The 26,787-nt window shown below is 39.2% G+C and overlaps 1 protein-coding gene across 1 annotated transcript; it reads right to left on the reverse strand.

Moving 5' to 3' along the window:
• Positions 1-14,602: 14,602 nt before the first annotated feature.
• Positions 14,603-24,649, reverse strand: FGF10 (fibroblast growth factor 10). The gene is made up of 3 exons (XM_072413650.1): positions 24,562-24,649; positions 24,203-24,306; positions 14,603-22,456 (listed from the first exon to the last, which is right to left on the reverse strand). The coding sequence occupies exons 1-3, from the start codon at positions 24,647-24,649 to the stop codon at positions 22,265-22,267; spliced, it is 384 nt and encodes a 127-aa protein (XP_072269751.1). The 3' UTR covers positions 14,603-22,264.
• Positions 24,650-26,787: the final 2,138 nt, after the last annotated feature.

Raw genomic sequence — 26,787 nt, forward strand, 5'->3', positions numbered from 1 at the left:
TGGGGGACTGAAATACTTCCAGTTGGGGAACTGGATGCATGGTCCACATCACAAAAGAACGAGGGTATTTTTTTGCAGAAGGTAGGAGAGCGTTTAAAGCATTGAGGAAAGGCAGGGTCTGGGGGCTGCCCGCCCTGATTCATCAGCTCAAGGTCTGGTTCAGTGCATGTAAGTGGGGTTATATTGGGGCTCCTGGCGGGCCTGTAAGAATTACAGCTAAAACTGAGAGCAGGCCAGAAATGAAATCAGGTATTCTGATAGATATATCTTTTCACATTTGTTTACTGACCGTTATTTTTTTTAAATGTATTTCTTGATATTCATTTAAAGTATTGTGTAGCTAAAGCTAAAAATGTTACAAAATGCTTTTTTTTCATTTTGTGCATGCACAGGAGTTACATTACCACTGGCTGCTTAGTGCCATGGATTTCAGATCTGGAAAAAGAAAATTAGGGTCTAGGAAGGAGTAAAGACTGGGATTGCATATCAATAAATGTCAAAACATTGGAGAAGGATGCTCTAGGAGGTAAGTACCATAAAGTGCAAGTAGGTTGTGCATATTCATAAAATATGGCAATAGACTACCTACCATGAAAAGATAAAATGTTTCCTTAAATTGTAACTGCAGTTAAAATTGTTTAAGTGGTAGAATAGGAAAGAATTAAAGCTTGGCTTCAGCTAAAACTCTTCTGGAACTGTAATCCATTAGTTTCCATTTTCTTTTCAAATGGAATGTCAACTACACTTTTATTTGCTTCCATTCTACTTAGATGAATGTAGTTTTTGGAACATTGCAGAGCTGCCCATCACAGGAGCATTTCTAAGCCTGGTATTCAGAGCATGTGCCAGGGCCTGCTGAGTGAGTGCCCCAGGTGTCAGATAGTGCCCCAGGTGCTAGCCTTACTGCACAATAAAAGAGGTAAAAGAAGTCGGGTGGGGCAGAAAAAGGAAGGTAAGTGGTGATAAAATTTGGACTATGTGCTGGAAAAATCCTAGTAAGCATTAAGGTAAGTCAAGGCTTTTTCTTTTTTTTGCCCAACAGATTCACGTTAATGTGTCCAGCACTAGGCCTGCTCAGTTGATGCCCTGTATCTTACAGCCCATTTTTTTGTAAGCCTGCACTTTCATGGACATACCCCCCTAGGGTGTATCACTAAGAAGCTTGGGTTTATGGTACTTCTGTATTTGGAGATTTATATTGCATAAATGTAGTTTAGTCTAATAGGAAAGACCATTGACCAAAGACAAAAAGAAAGAGGAGGAAAGACCCATGATGTCATTGGACTGGCCCCAATACTTGTAAAAAAAAAATATCACATGTAATATGTTATTTATATAATAGATCTAAGTGGGGAAATTTTGGCAAGGGTCGCAAGAAATTTACAGTTCTACTTTTAGGTCATAGCAGCACAATAAACTCCTACAATATATTAAAATGAGATTTTCAGAGAAGGGCATTGATGGTGGTGGCTGAATTTTCTTTTGACATTCACTACGGCCGGTAAGCTACTCCTGAACCTAAGGTTGCATGATGTGTCTGTGCTATAAGCCAATGGTTCTGGATGCAAAGTTAGTCCAGGGCCAAAAACAAATGATTTGCATGGCTCCAACTACTAGGATAAAATATAAATCCCTATTTTTGATATTTGTAAACTGAGACATCTTCATTTCTTTAAAGACGTCCCTACTGTACTTTGTATTTTTAACCAAACTTTTGTTATGTTATAAGTCAGCTACTGGACAGTTGCACAACTGCACAAATAGTTGGAAATCTGCAAGCATCAATAAATCACTGAACATGAGGGACATCACCCTAGCACATAACCGTCAATCAGTTTAAATAAACAGTTCCAAACCCACCAGGCATCATAAAATTTTGGCATGCAACGTCCAGTGTAAAACTCAGCATGATCTCTAAGAAAACACTATAGAAAAGGCCAGTGGATAGATTATCTTTTCTATCAAGAGGGGTACAGAAGCTGCACGGTACATTAAAACAGTAAGGAATAAATACCAGAGCCAATACAGCTCATCTTTACTAATGGCGTGAATAATCACATGTGAAAACCGAAAACTTGTTTATTTAGAAGGCACGTACCTCCGAGGGTAAAATGCTTCCCCATGTTCAGCTATAAAGTTGCTGGTACTGGGGCGCTCTCCTGGCCTGACTAGAAAATCATTTGACCTATCCATTTAATGGTATCCCCTAGGAGTCAGTAACTGGAAAGCCATTCTGTGAACTTCCTGTTCAGCTGGAATAGAGAAGATATTCAGCTGAAAAACAAACGGTTGCTGGTTTTCATTTACCCCTCTCTGTTTCTCCTCTTTTCTCAGTTTTCCCTACTTTTTTATGCAAAGTGTAGTTACCCATAGCAATCAGACATGTCACTTTCTATCAGTTATGGGTAGGAAAAGAAAACCTTGCTTGCTGATTGGTTGTAATCAGCTTGCATATTACTTTTTGCCCTACTAAATCTGAAGGGAATTCAACAGCTGAACAAGAGAGGGATTTTCTTTCAGTTTGTGGCTAGGTCGAACATGTTGCTTAATATGAATTTAAAGTCATAAAGAGTTTACGGACGATCAAGTACATCCAAGCAGAATCAGAAAAATGTAAGAATCCTCTAAATTATTATTATTAAACAGGATTTATATAGCTCCAACATATTACGCAGTGCTGTACATTAAATAGGGATTGCAAATGACAGACTAATACAGACAGTGATACAGGAGGAGAGGACCCTGCCCCGAAGAGCTTACAATCTAGTAGGTGGGGGAATTTCACACACAATAGGTTGGGGTAATTTAAAGTAGAACTAAACTTCCACTTTACGATCCGAGCAGGTGGTTATTTCAGAAAGGGACAGGTCATGTCCCTTGTGATATAACTGTTTTTATCTGCCTGATTGCCGCCCAGCTGTCAAAGTTTGTTTCCCGATTAACCTGGCTTCCCTTGCACGTGCTGGGAATGAATGAACTCCCATGTGCCTGCAAGGCGTAATCCCAGCAAGGCCAATCAGGATGGCCGAAGATCATCTTCAGAAAGAAGGAAGATGGTGCCATCCTTCAATGGAATGGGGATAGGTGAGTGCAGTATTAGTTTTGCATTAAGTTTGCTGTTTAGAGAACCCTTTACTGACAACTGATCAGTATATTGATTTGATTGGTCGTTCAAGCATTAATATTCACAGATCTGCTTATATGTACTTGCCATTCTTATGTAGAGAAGTACAAAGTATAGTGGCCGAAAGGAACTTAGATTTTAGGAAGGGCAGTTTTAGGAGCCAACAAGGTTCTTTTGCAAGGTCCATATATAAAAAGTACTAACATAAGGATAAAGGGCATGAACTTATCAGTGTGCTGCTGCTTTTTCACTGCCTAATCCAGTATTTCTCGATCTGAAAATAACTTTCAGGTGTTCAGGGAACCCCTTCTATAAATCCTATATCCACATACATAAATACTATATCCACAGCTCACAGTATGTTGGCGTGGTGGTCATTGGAAAGAATGTCTATTAAATTGCTGGGCAGTGGGTAGAATGTTACCCAAAGAAATAGCCAAAAGATCATTGGTGTCAGTTAAAATGACCTGAGAGGTACAAACTGCTCATTGCTCAAGGAACCCGTAACAACCTCTGGAGGAAACTCGGCTGAGAAACTTTGGCTGTACGCAGCACAAAGACATAGAACGGTCACCAAGTGGGCTGTTTTGTCTGGCAGTTGTGTAAACTTAGAAACTCAGGCATTAAACCACCTACTCATATTTTAAGTGCCCTGGATCTTTAAAGAGTAAAGAAACCCTAACAATGATTTTGCAAAGATCTTGCTCCCTTTTGGTCTTTTAAATATACAGCTGAAAACTTTTTTTTATTTGAAGAATGCAAATTTGATCATGTAGTGAGCTTGTAACTAATGGTTTCTTTTTCCCGGCTGCACACTTATATGTTAGCAATATTTTCAGCTCTCTCTGTATTCCTGAAACACTACCTGTACAATGCTGACAATGTTATTCTTGCGTGCGGTGAGTGAATATTTCACCCTAAGACTATCAGGTGAAATTAAAAAAATAAACCTAATAAAACTTTAATATATCACATTTTTGTTGTTGAATTTAGATGTTGTGCTTCATTTAGTGAAAGGTCTGAAGAAATGGTGTACAGAAACCAACAACATTCTTTCCATTCGAGCATGGGAAGAAATCAGAATTTCATTGGTAGTTACACAGCACCACAGCCAGTACAGCAGATTAGACACTAATAAATGGGGCCCTTCCTTCCCTTTTTCCTTTCTCTCTTCATACATGTTGTTGGTTAACCCTTGTTTTGTGGATATCAATGTTTTTAGTGTCAGCTCCTGAGTTTGTGTGTAGCTGCTTCGGAGAGCCTCCAAATCCTGCACAGGATGCCCGCTACGGATCATTATCAAACGGGGTTTTCCTATTTACTGTTCTACAATTAATGAAGTAGCATTTAATACAATAACCCCTCCAGGATTTTCAATGTACTCATTATATACAGGATACATTTGGTGTTCCTGTATGAGTGGATTTCATGCAGGAATTCATCTTAGAGGCTATATCCCTCTCTGCTCCTATAATGGCTATTGAATTAGGCAGTCATGTTGACAGGAATAGCAATTATGGTAATAGTGCCTTTATTTGATATAACCTTTATCTCCCATGGGACTTTTTCCCCACAACAAAGACATAAAGATAGCCAGTTTGGACAAATTAGCAACATAAATAGCTCAATATGTCTGGCTTGAGTTTAAAACTTGAGATCCTATTTTCCAGTCATACAAAGTATGATTTTTACTTTTCTGGCTAATTTGACACTACACAAGTGTTTGAAGTATCTGTTGTATTGGCCATGAAAGTTCTTATTTATCCAAGTTATATTTTGTCTATTAGTAGTCAGCCCTAATTACCGAACCGTATTCTTGTAACGTTGAGAATGTCTTATAGTTACAAGATATATTATTATTATTATACAGTATTTATATAGCACCATCATATTACACAGCGCTGTACAAAGTCCATAGTCATGACACTAACTGTCCCTCAAAGGGGCTCACAATCTAATGTCCCTACTGTGGTCATTTATCATTTATACAGTCTAAGGCCAATTTTTTTTTAGAGAAAAGCCAATTAACCTCAATGCATGATTTTTGGGATGTGGGAGGAAATCAGAGTACCCGGAGGAAACCCACGCAGACATGGGGAGAACCTGCAAACTCCATGCAGATAGTGTCCTGGCCGAGATTTGAACCTGGGACCTACTGCTTTAAAGGCAAGAGTGCTATCATGCTGCCGAGATAGATAATTTACACTACAAGAACAAGTCCAACTGAACTGGACTAACCACTTCTTTATTATCTAATGGGCAGGGTGGTGATGTGTCCTTTATCAAGCTTCCTTAACAACTTGCTGCTGCCAAAGCACTTTAGTGAAGATTTGGACCTTAAGGTGGTGTCTAGTAGAGATGCATAGATACGTTGTCTGGACAGACCTATAACTCATGACTGCTGTATTTCAGATATTCCTTAAAAATCCCTTGCCCAATGCCGTTTTGGCTACCCAATCCACCATCCCTTTTATAAGCCCCATTAGATAACACACCAGGAAAGTGGGTCCAATGGGCAGAAGTCTGTTCTTTAAAAAAACATACATTATCAAATATATTTTGATTGCTTTTACAACATTTCTTATAACATAACAAATCTTAAGAGTAACCAAAACAGAACCAAAACTAACCACAAGTTGCAAGTCCTTAAAGGCATTTTACCACACCGACTATTCACCTAGGATCCGCCGCATCATTAACTTGCTACCAGATGCAAAAACACCAGTTTGGGAATAATACCTTTCTGGCAGTCTCCCCACTACTATATAACTTACCACTCACCCACCTTTTACACATTATCAGGTAGAAGAAAGCTCCAACTTGGTTCCCCGTTAACATTCCCAAAATGACAGCCCCCGAGGACTTTAACCGACCACCCCTGACCATTTCCAACTAACATTGAAATACCAAATCCCCCAACTGCTCCCCATTATCCTCTCCTTTCCAAAACATGAGAGGAGGGTGGGCAGGAAACTTGCTCTACTGCCTCGCTCTGCCTTCCTCTTCCTGCTCCAGAACCTTCCTTGAAACCAACTCTTCCCTCTCTTCAAATCCACCGCTTCTTACATCACTCCCCACCCGCCCCACTCATCCCCCTCTCTCCCTCCTCTTCACTTGATCCTATCCTTCCTTGGTCCCCTGAACCCCCAGTCATGCCCACCTTTTGACTATGTCTTCCATCCCCTTGGCTCCAGGCTCTTCTTTTGGCAAGTAAGACAGTTTACATACTGAATATGGATGTTGCCTACCCGTGTACAGTTCATCTTAATGAGTCCCATTTGCTAATTCTCATTCGAACCAAGACCATGGCCCTGATTTAATAAAGCTCTCAAAGGCTGGAGAGAATGCACTTTCATCAGTGAAGCTGGGTAATCCAGCAAAACTGGAATGGATTTCCTAAAAGTCATTAGCTATTTGTTAGCAAATGTTTTCAATCCTGGACCGGATCCATTCCAGGTTTTCTTGATTACCCAGCTTCACTGATGAAAGTGTATCCTCTCCAGCCTTGGAGGACTTTAATAAATCAGGGTCTGTGACTTTTTGTAAGAAGGCCTGAGGACAGGCAAACTAAAAGTAGTCGTCCCTATGAGAAGATCCTAATGTTCATATGTCATGCTGCTCAGGTTTGGAAAGTCTACCTGTTTTTACCCTTGATTTAGTATTCAGTGGATAAGATGGATTATTACAAGCCACCAATGCATGTAAGATATGTTTTAATTATGTGCATTTTATGTTTCTGCATGCAGCTCATGAACATATGTTGCACATTACAGTGATGTGCATTTTTAACACACGATACTGTGATACAAGTTGTGTGATAAATTGGATAAGCACGCAAACATCTTCTGTCCCTGCAAAGTTACCTTGTCCCTCACTGTTCACATAACAGCCATACCTATTTAAAATTGGAAACATTTGCTGAAACATGATGTAAATGGAAATACCTGCCAACTTTACTTATTTTACAAGGTGTTAACTATTGACTGTTGCTTTTTGTAATTATTTTACATTTATCACATTCTGGGCTAAATTAATTATTTAAACAAGAGCGAGGTCAGCAGGTACAGAAAGAGTTAACGTTCCCCACTTGAATCCATACAACACAAGAAATTACCAACATTTGGTTACTATTAAAGGGTAGATAGCTAACATGCATGCAAGATGTTGTGAGATATATGCTGATGGCACAAGAGAGAATTGGGGAAGTATTAGTGTACATTCAGCTGAGGTGTAGCCCAAGGACCTAAGAACACAATCCATTTAAAGATCAACTCCAGAACATCAGCTAAATGCACAGATGAAATACTGTTTTACCTGATTATAGATACAGGTATACAGGTATATAGATTTGTATTTCTGTCCAACCAGTCCTGTGATTTACACATTTCTACTACACAGACCTGTCTTCCCAAGCTGGTTCTATGTAGTGGGTAAGCAAAAACACAACAGACACACGTTTTTTTTTATAAGCAATAGTGTTAGTTGTATACAATGATCAAACTCAAAGAATACATAATTATAGCAATGCAAAATCAAATGTACATGAATTTAGATGGCACAGAATGTATTGCTTGCCAATCGATTTGTACTAGACAAAGGTAAACTACGTTATGAGTGTAAAAGGTTCAATATATCAACTGCGAAAATATAAGCAATGTAGTAAAGTGGTGACGTATAGCCGGAGAGAGACAAACCCAACGCGTTTCGCCTCTTTCGTCTCTTTGGTACTTTGTAGTGGCTGCCATGGAAAAAGGAGCTATGGGGGAATGTTGTGAAAGTGAGCTTACCTTAGGGGTTAGGGGTGTCCTTTAATGCTGAAATCGTGTTAGCTCTATCCCTATCATAGGTCACTCAACCAAATATTACAGTACAAAAGAATATTTAGTAAATAACTTAACATTTGACCCTGCCCCCAGGTATTTGAGTTATTTTTCAAAACCTCTAATCAGAATGTGTGTTCCACACTCCCAAATTTGCTGTCTTCTACAGTGTAGTAAAGGAAGATGTGTCTTCCAAGTTGTTGCATGGATGAAATGGGTACTTCGAAGGTTGTAACCAGAAACCAGTGAGCCCTCAAGCCTAAGGATTAGGGCCACCTGTCCCAGCTTAACCTTACCCCACCACCTAGAAAAAGGAAAGAAATAAGTGGAGACTTAGGATAGGAGAGACGATTTATGGTGTTTGTGGGCCCCTAGAAAATCCTGCAGCAGTGTGCAGAACTGACCTAGGGGCCTCTGTCGAATTAACTTGGGGGGCCACTTGTGGCTGAGGAAAGTACTGGGCCCTCATGCAGCAGCACACATCGCACCGTGCCGGCCCAACCGTGATAGTTACCGGCCTCCTAATACACATTCACACATATTCTTTCCCACTTTCTTGTAAAGCTCTACCAATCAAAGGGAAGCTAGGGAAAGGCAGCAGAGGCACAAGCAGTTAGAACCTTAAAAGGGGTACCAAAAGTTAGTAGCCCCCCCTCCTGTACCCCCTGTGACTGCAGAGGTTGCAGATGTGATACTTATGCCCCCTGGGCAATTGGCTACCCAACCTGCATGACCTCTCAAGCTATACAGCATCATAATATCACAATGTGGGCATAGTCTTAGGATGTGAATCCTGGAAGTGGACAAGTTATAGAGATGATGGCATTTGGATGAGTATGTTTTAAGGTACTGAATGAATGATGTAGGGGAATGGGAGTGTAAAATGATAAGCCATAAAACCTTGCCCGGAGATGGACTTTAACCTCCCTGGCGGTATGATTATTAAGTATTTTAAAATGTAAAAGCGGTACATACTTAGTATTTTAAACTTCCAGCCTGTTCCCGCCTCCCAGCCACATGGTCCGCACCCTCAGCAACAGATGCCCGGCATCTGCTTCCCCTGGCCTCGCCTCCCCAACGTTCACACACTGGGGACTGGGATGCCAGCCCGGCATCACCAAGTTACACAGATGCCAGGCCGGCATCGCCAGGGGAAGAAGATGCCGGACATTGCTAGAGGATGCCGTTGGCACTGCTGGAGGATGCCGCGGGCACCGCTTACCAGGTAAGCTTTTTAAACTCCCTGGCAATTCCAACCCGAGTGAGACTCAGGGTTACCGCCTTTGATATGGATAATTCGGGATTACCACTAGGGAGGTTAAAAAACCCCATCACTGTGCGTTGAATGTCTCTTTAAATGACTCCAAACAATGTCTCTATACAATATAACAGTTACTTTGAGGCATCTGAGGTTTACGAAGAACTAGCGGAAAAGGCTCGGTGCCACGGCTTACTTAAGCAGGTTGTGTTTGGGATATTTCACGGCCTTTGAAAAGAAAAAAGAAAAGCTTTCTTGTTGTGCCATTGTTCCCTGATATGGAGCATTGCACGTCTGTCTGCACTTCTTAAGAGTCCGCCTTAAGCAGAGGATCACAGAAGAAGACTTCCTGAACATTCCATGCTATTGCTTGTGTATGGAAGTGCGAAGGAGCTCTGGGCTGAACTGTGTGGGGAAATCCCAGAGTTGCAGGTGAAGATTCTTTCACAAGCCCCGTCTCATCATCACAACTAGCGTGCACTAACTTAAGCATGCAATACAGCCACAAGGAGCAGTTCTATGTCCTAAAATAATAATTCAATTGATTTCTCTTTTATTGCATAGAATCATAACCATCTGTGTTTTTGTGTTTCTCTTTGGGTATTTTTACGGTAATCTTTTGTTGACAAAACATGATTTAATTATATGTGTTTTTATGTGAGCCGAAATGCCTTAAATATACAAATATTTTTCTTAGCAGCAAACTATTTGTGCTCTTTCTGATTTTCTAGCAGAGTTATGAAGTGCGTTTATAAAGCAAGCAGCCAAATTTATATTTTTTTAATAATTACTCCACTCCGCTAGCCTAAAAACTAGTCATCTGATGTGTGCACCCCTATATCTTCCACATGACAGGATGAATTCACTATGCCATGTGTGCAGTGCCAAGGCTTTGATCACATAATCAGCTGCCAGAGGGAGTTCCGATTAGAATGATTCTTGCACAAGGTATATCTTTCATTTTCCTTGTATGCTTTCCTTTATGTCATGCTTGTTGAATTTTAAAATAACTGCATTTAATTATCAGCTATGTTTTCAGATTCATGTTGATAAAACTGAGTCTATTTTCAAATGTTTATATAAATCAGTATTAATAATCATGATGATTGTATACATAGAGAGCTATCCTTATAAAACAGGACATCTGACATTCCCTCACACATTCCCTGGTGGGAATCAATTACCGGCATTAAAACACATGGACCTGGAAGATTCCTACGAAGGAATGTTTGAGGGGTTATCTGATTCCATGTTTTATAAATAGAGCCCAAAGAGTTATAGAAAAAACAGAATATTATTACTATTATTATTACAATTATTAATAAAATAAATAATAATAAACAGTTTTTATATAGTGCCAACATATTACGCAGTGTTGTACATTAAACAGGGGTTGCAAATGACAGACAGATACAGACAGTGACACAGGAGGAGGGGAGGACCCTGTCCTGAAGAGCTTACAATCTTACAGTCACAAGAGTACTAACCTTTCTTGGACATATGCTTCAAAAATCTCCCTTTGGTACACCTTACGTAACCTAAAAACAAGCCATCCATAAGGGATTAGCAGATTTTATTAGTAAACAGTAAATATCACATACTAAAACACCTAACGCTACGTACACACATCAGATGATTCGCTTTTCCAACGTCGTTCATGGATCTGTCCTGGCGGATCCAGAAACGATTGTAAGACAAGTGAAGGGGAGAGAGCACAATGGGGTGCCGCTCTGTCGTTCTTCCCCCTCCCTTCTCCATAGAGCAGAACAGGTGCTGTCTTTCAGTCTTTTGCCATTGGAAAATACCATGAAAGATCCGTTCCAACGGCACTTTTTGAACGTGTATACGTAGCCTAAAGCTATTTATTAATGTGAAAAGCAATAGTTGAAGCCTGAAACAGCATAGACTCCAGGACAGGTATTTTGAGGCCACATTGACAAAAATGTATAAATTTGTACCTAGGTTACTGAACATTTATCTATCATCTGCAAATGACAGAATCGTGCAGGAATTATATTTTGGAACTTGCAGGGGGGATTATAAAATTTATAGAGTTAATAAAAATCAGATATCTCAGTCCCGATACAGGACGTTGTGTAGGATATAAGGAAGGTGCTGGTGTTTGTTAGCTGTCATCAGCACCTATATCATATAAATATTCAAAAGAATCAGATATTGACGAGCAGGGAGGTAAAGACACAGTTAGGATTTGCGGAGAGATGAGAAATGCTTAGGAAAGGAATGGATATACAGGACGAAAAAAGGGAAAACAATGCAAATATCAAGGAACACTGTAAGGTGTTAAATAGGAGATGAACAAAATTGACCATTTCTGTGCTGAAATTTTTTTTTAACATGAAAATTGTAACAAAAATTTAAAGCAACAGTCTCCCCAAAGTTTTTTAATAAATGAAACCCTCCAAATTTATGAAAATAGAAATACTATCATCATGAAAGTATGCCCTCCACTCTGCAGGGGTTAAATCAGGGGTGTCAAACTCAAATACAAAGTGGGGCAAAATTAAAAACTTAGACAAAGTCTAGGGCCAAACTTGAAACTGAAATAGCACTGCTACTACAATTCCCTGCGTCAAGAAAACAGTCCAATGCGGGGCCACGCATGAGCAGAGAGGCAGCTGGTCTATAGACGCAAGTGTTGCCGATACTTCAATTCCTGGCATTACTTGCGTCTATAAAACAGTCCCATGCGAGGCCACGCATAGGCAGAGAGGCTGGTGGTCTATAGACGCGAGTGATGCTGGGAATTGTAGTAGTGGCACTATTCCAATGCAGTGGCGGGCCAGCTGCAATTCATATTTAGGATTTCTTTGGGGGGCCAAAAAAAAGGACATTGGTGGCCAGATTTGGCCCGCGGGCCAGAGTTTAACACTCCTGGGTTAAATTATTTTTTTTTCACCTAGGGGAACATTAAAAAGCACTTTCTAATTAGGGCAGTGGGCCTGCTCCTTTTCTCTCTAATGCTCCAGTTAGGAATCTCCTAACTTGAAATGCAGGACTGCTACACCTGCATGGTACATGATGAACGCAGAAATCAGTGCATGGAGCATTCAAGATAAGAGGCTTCAGGAAGCCAATCATCTAGGAGGGAAAAACCTGTAGAAGTGAGGGGTAAGGTAAGTAAGTGCTTCCCCTGGACAAAAACAAGCACCTAATCTTTGCAGTCCAGGAGGAGCACCACTGCTGGGGTAGATTTGTCACTTCCCTGGAATTAAAAAAGCTCTAGCCAGAATTTTTTTATAGGTAAGGCGGAGAGGCGTTAGAACATGTGTCAGTATTTTATTGACATGCCCCCAGTGGGAAGACTTCTCACATTTGTACAGATGACACAAATTATAGTTCACCCAAACCTATATCCCCAAAAATTGTAAAATAGTGCATCTTACCATTCTTTAGATGCAGCAGCCTAAATTTTTTTCATTTACAATTTTTTTTAGTTCCGCTAGGTCATCCTACCAGTAACACACCTCCGGTTCTTGAGTGATAATACTCACTCACTGCTGCATTGTTACAATGATTGGTTGGCAGATTTAGGCTACTTACAAATCAGGACATTAAGGTAGTAATAAATGACCCACCAGGTGCCGCCATTTTCCTTCTCCTTGTTCTGCCCACATCATACTTCTTGCCTACGTCTACGTGCGTGATTGGGCTTTGTAGCCTGCGGTAAATGCGGAATAGAAGAGTGCCGATCTCACTGCACATGTGTGGGATTGGATTTTTTTTTCCTTCATTGAAGAAATAGCTCTAGAAGGAGCAGCCAGAAGTCTCTTGGGATGCTTGATGTATGTATCCCAGGAGGCTCTGCACTTCCATTATGTCTTTATCTCCGCCATGATAAAAACAGAAGTGAAGGGGCTTCAAAGTTATTTTTAGTTAAAGTTTTATAACATCCCCCAAAAAAGAAATTAATTTTTACCTTACACAAATAGGTTTTCTTCCCTTTTATGTAAAGATTTAAAGAAAAGTTTAGGTCCACCTTAACCTTAGACTTGTGGGTGCTGGTAACTGGATTGTTGCTGCCACTCCAAAAGCTTCTGGCTAGGGGGTAAGTATTGAGTTCTGCAAAGTAAGGCCAATCGACTTCACCTAAGTGCAACCTATCATCCTTAGCTCCAGCTTAAGTATTCTTTTAAAAATGAAGACACCATGTATGAATTATTCTCTAGCGCATGCATCCTATATTCTATATACTTTGCAGTACATGCAGACGGGGAGTGCGCATGCAAGGGTGTCTTCAGCAAGGTTCCATGGGACCCTTAAAGGCATATTCGCCATTCAAATTTAAAGTAAAGGGCAGACCACATTCAACAAAAAAATGAAGAACAATGTTTGGACCAAAAAGGAAGAAACAAATACATTTACTGTTTGTGTGTCTTTCCTTTTGGGCTTTGTATGACAATGCTGACATTATGGCAACAATAGGCTTCTTGGGCTCTATTCATAAAAAAGGAAATCAGACATTCCCTTATGGGAATCTTCCAGGTTTATGTGTTTTAATGGCAGTAATTGATTCCCACGATAGAAATGTTTGAGGGAATGTCAGATTCCTTGTTTTAAAAGTAGAGCCCCTTATACTTTATTATTACACAGTATTTATATAGCACCATCATATTACACAGCGCTGTACAAAGTCGATAGTCATGCACTAACTGTCTGTCAAAGGAGCTCACAATCTAATGTCCCTACCATAGTCATATATCATTAATGTAGTTTAGGGTAAATTTTGAGGGGAAGCCAACTAACCTTAACGCATATGCATGTTTTTTGGGATGTGGGAGGAAACCCACGCAGACACAGGGAGAACCTGCAAACTGCATGCAGATAAGGCCGTGGCTGAGATTTGAACCTAGGACCCAGCACTGCAAAGGCCAGAGAGATACCTCTGAGCCACTGCCCTGTTTTATCAACTGAGCCCAAGAAGTCTTTTGTTGCCATAATGTCAGCATTGTCATACAAAGACCAAAAGAAAAGACACACAAACAGTAAATGTATTTGTTTCTTCCTTTTTGGTCCAAACATTGTTCTGCATTTTATTGTTGAATGTGGTCTGCCCTTTACTTTAAATTTGGCCCCTTGAGTCCCAGTTTGGCAACATTTATGGTAACTCCTGCTTTAGCTCATCACCCCCAAATAAGATGACGCGTCAATCCTTCTGACCTTCTTTCCCTTATTCTATGACTACAAATACCAGTGGAAAGCAAATAAATCACCCCCAGATGAGTCAATGAAATAAATGTAAAATATGTTAAAAGGTATGTAAAAGCTGTGAGTAAGAAATGAGTAAGTAATAAACAGAAACAGCACAATACAGGGATCTCACACAAAGACTTACAATAACAGCTTTATTGAGGAAGACGGCACAAACTAACCGCTAACAGCTAATATTTAAATAAAAAGATTTTACATTGGAAGTGCTGGCAAAAAGCATTGACTCAAATAACTTATAAAATAAAAAAAAACAGTATTTCTAGAGGTTAACTTTTTTTTTTAGTAAAAAGACACATTAGTAACTCTCATTTTGTACCAAAATACAGTTTCCAAAGAATAAAAAATAAACATTTTTTTTACAAGAAATTCAAAGATAAAACTGCAGCATCAATATAATCTATTATCACATAAAGAGGGCTATTCTACTAAAGGGGTCATTTTCACTCTTGGTTAGGTGAAGCTGCGTATGCTTCAAGCATCCAATCATGTCCCTGTCTTTTATATTCCTCTACATGTGATTGGGTGTTTGAAATAGGTTCACCCAATCGCTAGCGATAATTCATCCTTTAGTAAGTCAACCCCAAAAGTGTTTCGAACAAGATAATATTAGGCTATGACAATCCTAATAGGACAGAACAAAAGACACTGAACGTGAGGTCTTCTTTCACAAAACAAATAATGTGGATTTTGCTTTTCAGAACGAGTTTCAACATCTATCTGTTCTAAAAAAAAAAGACCGCATAGAGATAAGCAAATGTTTAAAGAGTATGATTGGTTTGCAAATTGGTTTAATCTGGGTTTCATTCAGATGGATTCCATTACCATAATGTTTATTAGTATTTTGGCTGGATAATCTCAGCATCAAACTATTGATTTTTTTTTTGCTTTAGCCAAAAAAAAAGATTGCAGTCTTGACCAAATACGGTTACATAGGTGAGGTTTGGTAGGATCAAGCAAGGAACTCAAAGGGCATCTGTCATCCCTAAACCAACCTAGAAACATTAGAATGCAGCTGCTATATCCAATTCTAAGAAAGCATTCTGCTTCAAGGGACAGCTGTGTGAGTTCCCTGGAATACGAAATATTGTCCAGTGACTAGTTCGGGGTTGGGGGCTGCAGAATAGAGGCTTCCCATTGGGTGTTTTAAATCTAGGTATTGTAATTTCAAATTTGTTGGATGCAATAAGATGTCAAGAGGTATTAAAATAATTTACATGATATGTAAACTTGACAATTGTTCATAAAAACAAGGAAGTATTATAAAGAGATGTAGGTGGGACACAAGGCGAGGCATCAATGTGGTACACAAGGGGTTCTATTTATAAAGCAGAGAGTCTGATATTCTCTTAGACATTCCCTGGTGGGAATCTATTACTGCCATCTAAACACATGGACCTGGAAGATTTCCACCAGGGAATGTTTGAGGGAATGTCAGATTCCCTGTTTTATAAATAGAACCCAAATGTATCCAAGTCAAAATAGGTCTCGAGCGTGAAAGGTTTGTTGACCTTGGCAGCCTGTTATATAGTTTTAAGCTGTTTTTAGAAAACAAAATAAACTTTTCCTTTTGAAAAAACAAAGTTTCATCATTTTTTAAGCTAAGGAAAAGCTTTTAAAGTCCTCAATAGAATGGCTTTTATTAGCATTGAGACAGGAGGTCTGTTGTACTCTTCTCCCGTGATAATGTTATCTGAAATCTATCAGGAATGATTATTGAAAATGATGGAAAAAGAGATGAAAAAGTTATTGTCCATAGTGACCATTCTTGACCATCTTGTTCAATTTCTCCATGAAAACACACGTGATAAAGAGCAAGGACAATCAATCATGGCTGGTCTTTTTCTAAAGTTTTCTTCAAATGGCCTGACTTAGCTCAAATATTACCTACAATGTTTGCATAGTAGAACGTAGAATATAAAAAGTAATATAGTGGATCTTATAGTTGAAGATTTGGGGTTAATAATCTTTTAAAGCTGATTGCCTGTTTTTCACACCAAAGGATTTGTATAACTGTCCAAGTGGTCCTTAAATTCATACAACTCAACCAGAACTGTGATGACTTTTCTCTATTGAAATTAGGAAACTCTAATAGGTTACCTCTATGCCCCCCACCTTTGAATGTACACAAAAAAAAAAGAGCAGTGGTAGATTAATATGCTCTGTCTCTTTATGTGTGCATGTTTCTTTGTTCCAAATGTTGGAATTTGAATAATTTAGAATAATTGAATACAAGTTTGGTGCCTATACTGGACTGCTGGGCTTGCCATGGGTTTACTAGATGTGTGATTTTAATTTCAAAACCGTACCCTCTACTCTCCGGTGTCGGTGACGGTGTCAGTGACAGGCCAAATATGAATCTTGAACTTTAAATTAGAGTACAACAAAATAACAATAGAAGTCAATGGTATTTGGCTTTTCTGTACTGTATTTTAGTGGTCCCCAACCTTTCGGACCTAGGGACCACTACATTTACGGACTTCAGACCACACATGTGCGGGGAGCCGTGTGTCAAGAGTGACCTCAAGATGCCAGAACCCCTCCACCACCCATCGCAGGTCGGAGCCTGACACAACCCACCCACCGCCCTGAGCCTACGATGGATACGGGAGACATGATCCGTGGCTTTGGCCAGTGCGCCCCCCCAAGCGGGATCTTCTCCTGACCTCACTGAGGGGTGCACCAGCCAGATTTGCGGACTACAGGTTGGGGACCGTAGCTGTATATAATGCATTTTGCTGAACAAGCCAAATGTTGTGTAATCAAGAGCAGCTTAAACACTTTTGGCTGCCTTCTATTTAGTCCTCTCCATATTGGAATGTTGTACTACAGCCCTCCTCTTCTCTCTGTATAATTGTCTTATATCATTGCCTCTGCCATGGATAACGGAGTATTTGCCTGTTCATACATAACATTGTTCTAAATAAAGAAGCAACAGTTATTTAATTATTCTAAGTTTCATAATATTCTGAATAGGAAGCTTCTGTATATTCAAACCTGTACCTGTAATACCTAAATGTCTATATGTTACATTTCCCAAAAGTCTGTAAATACTGCATAACAGAAACAGTAATGAAGAGCAACCAATAGGAAAGCACCCCACTGGTCAGACTACATTCCTGAAATATGATTGATCTATATAGATACCTGCAATACAGCACCACTAATGATATGACAACAGATGACATGATTGGCTGTTCTGGGTACACTTTGAACTGCAAACTAATTTCCCTAGAAGATAATATTTAAAAATGATTGCAAATACTATCTTAGTTGCTTGTTTTTGGTTATTGAACAATTACAGGTGCCAGATGTCCATCAGTGTTCATATATGATATTATAATCTCTCAACCAGGGTTTCTCCAGACGTTGCTTGGGGTTGCTTGATCTGTGCCTCTCAGGTCAGTTTATCTGACACCAATGATCGGTAAGGGTGACATTCTTCCAAATGGCCACCAAGGTAAGAGACATTCTTCCCACTGACCACCCAGTTCATATTTTGGTATAGGAATTATAGAAGGGGTTCCCTGAGGACCTGAAAGTTATTTTAGGGTTCCTCCATGTTAAAAAGTCAAGAAAGGCTGACCAAGGAAAATGTGCTTTGAAAAATAAAGGAGAGAAAACAGGTAAATATATAGCTCAAATACATATATAAGTATTTTAGCTAAAACAAAGGCAACCCGGTGATCCATCATCCCTTCCAAACAGTACAACGAAGATCAAAACTTTCTTGCAGACTGAACGTCAGTCATGGAATACAGGCTAGTTCAGGATCTATCCCATTGGGTAATAAAAGAGCAGCATTGGGCCTGTGACGTCCTTGTACCCCATATGCATTGCACTCTGTGATACCAACGTGTGATGGACAAAAAAGCTGGAAGTCTGATTTTTTTTATTTTTTATTTTATTTTTGTTGTTGTGCATTGGCAGCCCATTCTGCACTAACACAATGCACAATAAGGCACAAAACGGCAAAAGAAATGGCTGGTGTGAAGGGGCTCTAAATGAATACTAATAGACACGTAATATTATTTTCTGCCTCAAGATTAGGTATCTTCAATTGTAAACCCCTGAGACATTTATGAAGGTATTATTATATTAAAGGCATTACAACTGTATTTATTAGCCTTTTATAGTTTCCCAAACCCGAACAGTAAGACCATTGAAAAAAAGTTTCAACAAAATCTGTAACAACACAAAGGGAGCTAAAACGGTCAGTAACATATTTAGTGGCATTTCCTACTGGATTTCCCATAGATTTAAAAAAATTAAGTGGTATTCCCCATTTAAAAACACTATAAGTCTGCATAAATAGGTGTATGAAACTATTATTGCTATTTTTATTATTACCCCTACAAGAGGATTGTTTTTTTTTTAATAAAAAAGAAACATTATATTCTGAGAAATGTCATTTTAATTTTTTTATTGCTCTTTATCTTTTTTTGACGTTTGAAAATTTTACTACAGATTCAAGTGAAGAAAACTGAGCTCTAACATTCTTTTAAAACAAGCCATTTATCAGAATGATGCACAGCAAGCTTTAAACGCTTGAAGTCTTTTTACTTTTTTCCAACGGTAGGAAATATATAATTACTCTGTAGCAAGATAAACTCTATGCAAAATCTGGGAGAAATACATTTTTTCCATTTTAATACCCAAAGATCATTGACTTTATCTTGATACAGAGAAGCACTCAGATGTTCTACTGAGATTGAAAATGACAGAGAAATCTTCAATATATGTACTCAGAAAGTGTCAACTGCATATTTAAAGCAGACATTATATATTGCATCTCTACACTTGAGACAATTCATTTATACAATCTAAAAGAGGTACATACTGTTCGATAATAAAAAGCGGTATATATGATTTCGTTATAGTTCATGCCACAAGAGAATATGATCAACCATCTATATGACAGAGATAGTTGCTATAACGTTGACCAATGTAGAAACCAACCGGCACATGGACTTTCTATAAAAACATCCACTGATCGTAATGCTAGAAGTCACTGCGATACCACTTGTGGCAACTGTGGCTGATGAGGGTGATAACGGAAACAATGCTGCCAGATACATTGTCATTGGAGTATTTGAAGCCATCAGCCAACATGCCGCTTAGTTAATATGGCCCAACCAGTACCATATTTTAGGGGCCCATGAGGCCAAGCTTTTGAACAACTGGGGGTGTGTAAACTGAATTTGGCAATAAAAAAAAAAGCCAGCAGATACATTTAAATAGCCAAATAACAATTTCTTCATCAATAATATACAGTGTTCCCCCCCAGCCCCTTTCAGCTGGGTGCACCAGTTTTTGGGTGTTTCTAAAAAGTTGGGTCACAATACAGGAGCTGCCACCTACCTACAGCTTCTTCCCACCCAGCTTAAAAAATCTGGGGAAAATACTATATATATATATATATATATATATATATATATATATATATATTGTAAGATACCACTTGTCATTTTTTGTGGGCACATTTACTAAGCCCCCAGGCAGGGTTGTCAGCACTGCTAAATCTAAGCAACGGCTTGGTTATTTTGACTTATAAAACCTAAATATTTATTCAATTTGGTCCTTTTAAATGTTGTCATCAGGCTGCTTTCTAGACCAATTTAAAGTTTAAAGCATTTTGCCCCAATTTTCTTTAAATTTGCCAAACAAACATACACTCAGAATGAACAGGTTGAGTGCAATCTGATCCTAAAAGAGTTCCGTGATGTCTTCTGCTGACTCCACTTGACCTCTCTTTGATGGTGTTAAGCCGCATACACACGTGCAAAAATAGTCGTTGGAAAGGATCTTTCACAATCCTTTCCAATGACTAGCACTGCACGATGCATGAACGAGTGTTGTACATACAGCACCGTTCTGCTCTATGGAGAGGGGTGGGGAAGAACGATGGAGCGGCCCCCTGCTGCACGCTCTCCAACTTTCTTTGCATTAGGATCGTTAGTCGTCCATCGTCCGTTGATCCGCCAGGACGGTTGTTCAGATGATGGATGACTGGCGCTGTACACATGCCAGATTCTCGCCCGATATCGGCCCTGAGCCAATTATCGGGCGAGAACCGTTGGACGTGTGTACGTAGCTTTAGAATTAATTACTGATATTGGCAATGATAAAAGGATATAGGATTAGGGTTTAAAACTGTGATAATAGTACAAATTGGAACATAGGAAAGACACAAATCTCTGGTAACCGTCTCTGTAATCTACTGGCTCCTTTATCCAGTCTTGGAAAAACCATGTGTAGAATTTTTCTCTATGTTTTATTAATATCAGTTGTTAAAAAATGTGTAACTTTTTTAGTATTTTAGGGCCATAACTTGAATTGTCTCCTATTCATAACTGTATAAGGGTAACTGTATTCTAAGCTTCAGGCAAATCTATTTCCTATATATTTACTGAAATAATTAGCTATTTTGTATTGGTAATAAATATTACCTGTAATCCTTTTCTTTATTCAATGAGCAGCAAACCTTGCACTGCAGGTAATATATTAGGATGGCGTAACTGGTGCCTAGACTAGCAGCTGAAAAAAGAATGGGCAGAGTAGGCCGATTGCCATAAACCAATAACTCTTGTCTATACCAATGTTTCCCAACCATGGTTCCTCCAGAGGTTGCTGGGGGTTCCTTGAGCAGTTTGTGGTCAGGTCAGTTTAGGTGACACCAATGATCTTTTTGGCTATCTGTAAGGGTGACATTCTTCCCAATGGGCAGCAATGTAAGAGCTGGCCACTACGCTAATATAGTTGTGGATATTGTAATTATAGAAGGGGTTCCTTAAGACCTGAAAGTTATTTCAAGGGTTCCCCATGTTAAAAAAGTTAGGAAACACTGATCTATACTATCTGCAGCTCTCATGAGTGGCTGAGGCAGGTATGTAGGCAGCACATAGATTTTAGGAATATTTTGGATGGAATATTCTTTTTTTTATGGAATTTTCAATGAAAAATAAAATGCGGGCTTAGACCACCTTTCCTAGTTTTCTGGAAAAAGCAGAACCAGAAAGTTACAATCACAAAAGACACTGTAAAAAAACATTGTGCCAATAAGAGGTTTTAGGAATTTGATCAGAGATCTTCTTTAGAACCCTGACCATCAAAAAAAGTGTTCTTTTATTTTTCCCATAACATTTTTTCTGAAACACTGTCACTTCTTAGAATGTTAAGGCAGAAAGAGCGATTTTTTTTCTAGGATAATGAAAAACAAAAAACAGATGCACAAATGCAGACACTCAGCTTAAACACTTAGGACACATATTAAACATTCTATTAAATAAATAACTTACAAAGGAACACAAAGGTAGTGGGGTGGGGGTTGGGACGCAGTACATAGAATACACAGGAATACCACATTATTCGTTTTGTTAGAACAGTTTGCACATGTTTACACATCTTAATCCCATACATTCTTGTGGATGTCTCTTCAAAAAAATATCCATCATTGTTGTCGATTTTACCCAAGTACTTTCAGCAAATGCTTTGCGTGTCTGTCTGCTCGCTGGATCGCTGGGTCTGAATGAGCAAAGCAGATCTTTGATTTAAGTTTGTATTCCATAAATAACTTTCCCAGAAGATCATCTGCGCGATTGTCTCACGTCCTTTAAACAGCATTGTACACACAACAAATAACATTCTTCAAACGGGCGGCTAGCTTTTATTTTATTCGATCCGGCCGCTCACAGGATGCGGCACTAGCAAAACGGCCTCGGGAAGACACTTGTGAACTTCGGAAACCGGTTTTCCTCTTTTTGTCAAAGTGTTGAAGCCCTGTAGAATGTTCTCTGTAAGTCTTTAGTCCATTGCTAGCAAATCCTTCATGTGAAGCTATAGAGGAATGGGAAGAAAGTGAGCGTTAGTGCTTTTCCTTCTTGTTTTTGGTCCTCTTTTCGGGGTTCCTTTACCATTTAGTGCCACAAACATTTGTCTCTCGTTGTTCTTCCAGGTTAAAGAGGCATAGGTATTATAACCATTCTCCTCTATCCTCTCCTTTAGTTTACAGTCAATATTAAATTCTTTCTGTAAATATAAAAGAAATAAAGTATAATGAACAAAATTGATCTGTATACAGGGGAATTACAAGTGTTACTTACAAACACAAATATACAAAGATACAGTTAAAGCTGATCTTCAATTGCAGTACGGCACTTCATCATAGACCTCCTATTGCAGTACAGCACTTCCTGATAGACCTCTTATTGCAGTGCGGCACTTCCTGATAGACCTCCTATTGCAGTGCGGCACTTCCTGATAGACCTCTTATTGCATTGCGGCATTTCCTGATAGACCTCTTATTGCAGTGCGGCACTTCCTGATAGACCTCTGCGGCACTTCCTGATAGACCTCTTATTGCATTGCGGCATTTCCTGATAGACCTCTTATTGCAGTGCGGCACTTCCTGATAGACCTCTTATTGCAGTGCGGCACTTCCTGATAGACCTCTTATTGCATTGCGGCACTTTCTGATAGACCTCTTATTGCAGTGCAGCACTTCCTGATAGGCCTCCAATTGCAGTGCGGCACTTCCTGATAGACCTCTTATTGCAGTGCAGCACTTNTATTGCAGTGCAGCACTTCCTGATAGGCCTCCAATTGCAGTGCGGCACTTCCTGATAGACCTCTTATTGCAGTGCAGCACTTCCTGATAGGCCTCTAATTGCAGTGCGGCACTTCGGGATAGACTTCTTATTGCAGTGCGGCACTTCCGGATAGACCTCTTATTTCAGTGCGGCACTTCCTGATAGACCTCCAATTGCAGTGCGGCACTTCCTGATAGACCTCTTATTGCAGTGCAGCACTTCCTGATAGACCTCTTATTGCAGTGCGGCATTCCCTGGTAGATTTCTAATTGCATTCCCTGATAGACCTCTACTCCAAGCATTTTTGAATTCAGGTAGATTGCCACCTCCCAATACTGCAATCAACCTAAAGAGAATGGGGGTTTAGATCATACATAAATCAATTTAATACTTGGTTGACTGTGGTTGTCATCCCCATCTGCTATTGGGGCAACATTTGGCTTGCATAAATGTTTCAAGTTGGGTTAATAGTGTGGTAGTGTGGAATGCTGTGGACACCTCCGGTTCCACCTATTTTGTTGCATTGAAGGATACTTCTAATGTTGAACTTCAATGAACGTATTTAAAGTTGCACTAGAACACTCACCTGCAGACCTCCACCCTAAGCATTCTGAATTCAGGTACAGTGAAACCTCCCAATACTACAAGCACTGACTACTGTTTAACATCTATGTGCATGTCAGCCTAAAGAGCATGGCAGCCATTCTCTTGTATGACTGTACAGGCTAGATCCAACCTCCCCTTAGCCATCTCCATCTGCCACTGGAGCAATATTTGGCTTGGATTGTTTCTGCCTGGGACTATAGACGAATGCTGTGGATACCCCATGTCTTTTTTTGGTGGGAGGGAGCAACAAGAACCTTTTATACATGTTTATTTGCTCCCAAAAGTTTTTGGCTAGAGGTATTGGTGGGAACTTAATGGACAGGATATTATAACCAGATCTGGTCCCTAGGAATATACAGTATGTGCAATTATATGAGGCTTCTTACATTATCTTATGCCAACTCATAGGCAAATTAGATTTTCGGGTTAACCTCTATGAGGTCTTTAGGTAACATCTGTCCTAGACAGATGCTAAAACTAAGAAATTTTCCTTCACTCCTGTCCCTTATACAGAGGTTCTACTTTTCCAACCCCCCCCCCAAATGTTCCTAGAATAAATAAGTAAAATATTGTTACTTACAGAGCCATAGACTTTGCCTCTTCTGTTCATGGCTAAATAATAATTGCTGTTAATAGATTTCACTGCCACAACCCCTACATCCACAGATGTTATCTCCAATATACCTGAAATGGGAGGAAGACAGAAAGAGAACATGTTATATACCTGTCCAATAAAGACAAATGCAAAATACAAAATATCTTTTCAAACACTCACATGAGATCAAATGCTTTGCACAAGCAGCACAAAAGCAACAGGTTTTAGTTAATACCCCCACTTCCCCAGCAGAACTTATTTTCCTTTTTGTAAAGCATTGCAAGCATTCAGCTTCAACAAATAAAGAAAATACTCCATACATATGGGCATAAAGCAGCATTTACCTAACCCCTTTCCTTTCATGTAACGAACTGAAAATGGGTAATTGGCCCAATGTTGTCCCATGAAGGCAATCTCCAAAAACAGCAACATGAAGCCTACACATAGTTTCTATTCCTTTATTTGGATGTCAGGGTTATAAGGGAGAGGTAAAAAAAAGACTAAAGAGTTAAGACTGATTGATTTGTTCATTACTACATTACCAATGGCCTTAAAAAAGAATGAAAGTAAATGTTAGATTGGAACCCTTGTACAAAATCTTAGCTCGTTGTCACACAAATGGCATCTATAAACCTAAAGGCACTGGCCCAATCACTTTACACAGCCCCACTTTTTCCTTACTTTTTAAAGATAACACTTTTCAAACAAACTCTGGGCAAAAAGAATTTGTTGGCACAGAACTTGGACCCGAATTTGTCATTTATGGGATCATGTGACAGCTGAGCGGAAAAGGAAGTATTGTAAGTGCAAACAGGGCCACCACTCCACCAGTGCAAAAGTCAGACAGACATATGCATTCAATAGCTGCAGGCATATTGAACATGTTTTGCTGGTGTCAATAACCAAGAGATTACAGGGGGAAAAAAACAAAGTTAACTAGTTACTTCTGCCAACAAAACGTGCTGAATGCTTAACATACTTCAGCGGCACACTCTTTCACACTGTGGTGTTCTGCCAAATACGCCAAACAAGTAACATGATAAACAGATGAAGTGGCGGCATATGTAAAACAGCTGGACTCCCACGGCACTTATTTAATGGGTAACAAAACTGTAACAGGTAATATCAAGCCATAGTTATCTTTTTGCATGATACCGACAGAGATGATGGCGCAGATTAATGTGTCAAGTTTAGAGCAGGTGATGGACAAACTTTTACTGCAGAGAAATTATTTATATATATATATATATATATATATATATATATATATTATGAAGTGCCTCAAAAAATACTGACGAAGAAAGCAGAGCTAAGCAGATTCATATGGTATTTACTCATCATTAGCAAATAAAAAGAGACTGAAAGAAATATTAGTTTTCACTTTTATTCACTTTTACTATTTTTGTAACCATATGCTTAATATCTAATATTTCTACATCTTGCAAGTATATATATATATATATATATATATATATATATATAGTCCTGGGGGAGCCAGTTGCATGACAATGAGATTTTTGGTGTTAATATAGCTGTAGGGGGACATTATTTCCACTGACCACCAATTTAAGAGGCATTTTTCACTGGCCCCAAAAAATTGGTTTAAGAAGGGGTTCCCTGACACAGGAAAAGTGTTTCAATTATTCTAAAGAAAGAAGGATCCATCAATGCCCGAAAATTATTTTAGATAGCTGACAACTCTGGTCACCTGATTTTCCAATTAAACCGGCTCCTGTAAATCAAGCCAGAAAAGGTTCCAATACATAAGACCTGCAAAGATAAAGTACTAGCAAATTAAAGAAGTTGTTGGGAATGTTTTTACCCAGAATTTGCACAAATTTCTAATAGATGTATACATTTTTATACCTAAGGTTCACATTGGCCTCGAGGTTGGGGTGTGCTTACCACTTCCTCATCCCAGGGAGTCCCATAGATAATTACTAGGGGTGGCATTGAGCAGTATCACTACTACTCACTGCTGCCAGCTGTCAAATGGGTAGAACTAGTGATGTGAGTGACCAAGGTACCAGCCACTGGAAAGCACACATGATCACTCCTTATGTGAAAATGTGTGTTCTTGGGTAACAGCTGTGTGACTCTGGGTTGAAATTATTGATAAGTAGAAACCATGGCACGCTACCCTCTTGTTACCTTTGTAACATATTTCTCCAGTTTTTCAGAGTGCAAAAAACTGGCAACAGAATAATTTAAAGTGCGGAGTTTAATAATTTAGAGTTCTTTTCTAGTCTTACATAAAATTATGCTTTTTTATTAAACCCAGCTGAACATCTGTCGGAGTGACACATACTCCAGAGCAACATAAGGTGCAAACCAATGTACTTTTTGGATTGTGGTAGAACATTGAAGCATCTGGAGAAAAGCTTGCACAAACATTGGGGGAAACATATAAACTTTAAGCAGGCGATCTTAAGTGGGAATTAATCCAAGAGCCATAGTATGGCAAAGCATCAATGTTACTATGAAACCACCCTTGTTTCATGTTTGTATAAGGATCATCTAAATTGTTAATTGTGCCTAAGAAAGATTTACCTTTTGTCTTAAATTCCTCC

Source organism: Pyxicephalus adspersus, chromosome 6, assembly GCF_032062135.1.
Source record: "Pyxicephalus adspersus chromosome 6, UCB_Pads_2.0, whole genome shotgun sequence".
Lineage (NCBI taxonomy): Eukaryota > Metazoa > Chordata > Amphibia > Anura > Pyxicephalidae > Pyxicephalus > Pyxicephalus adspersus.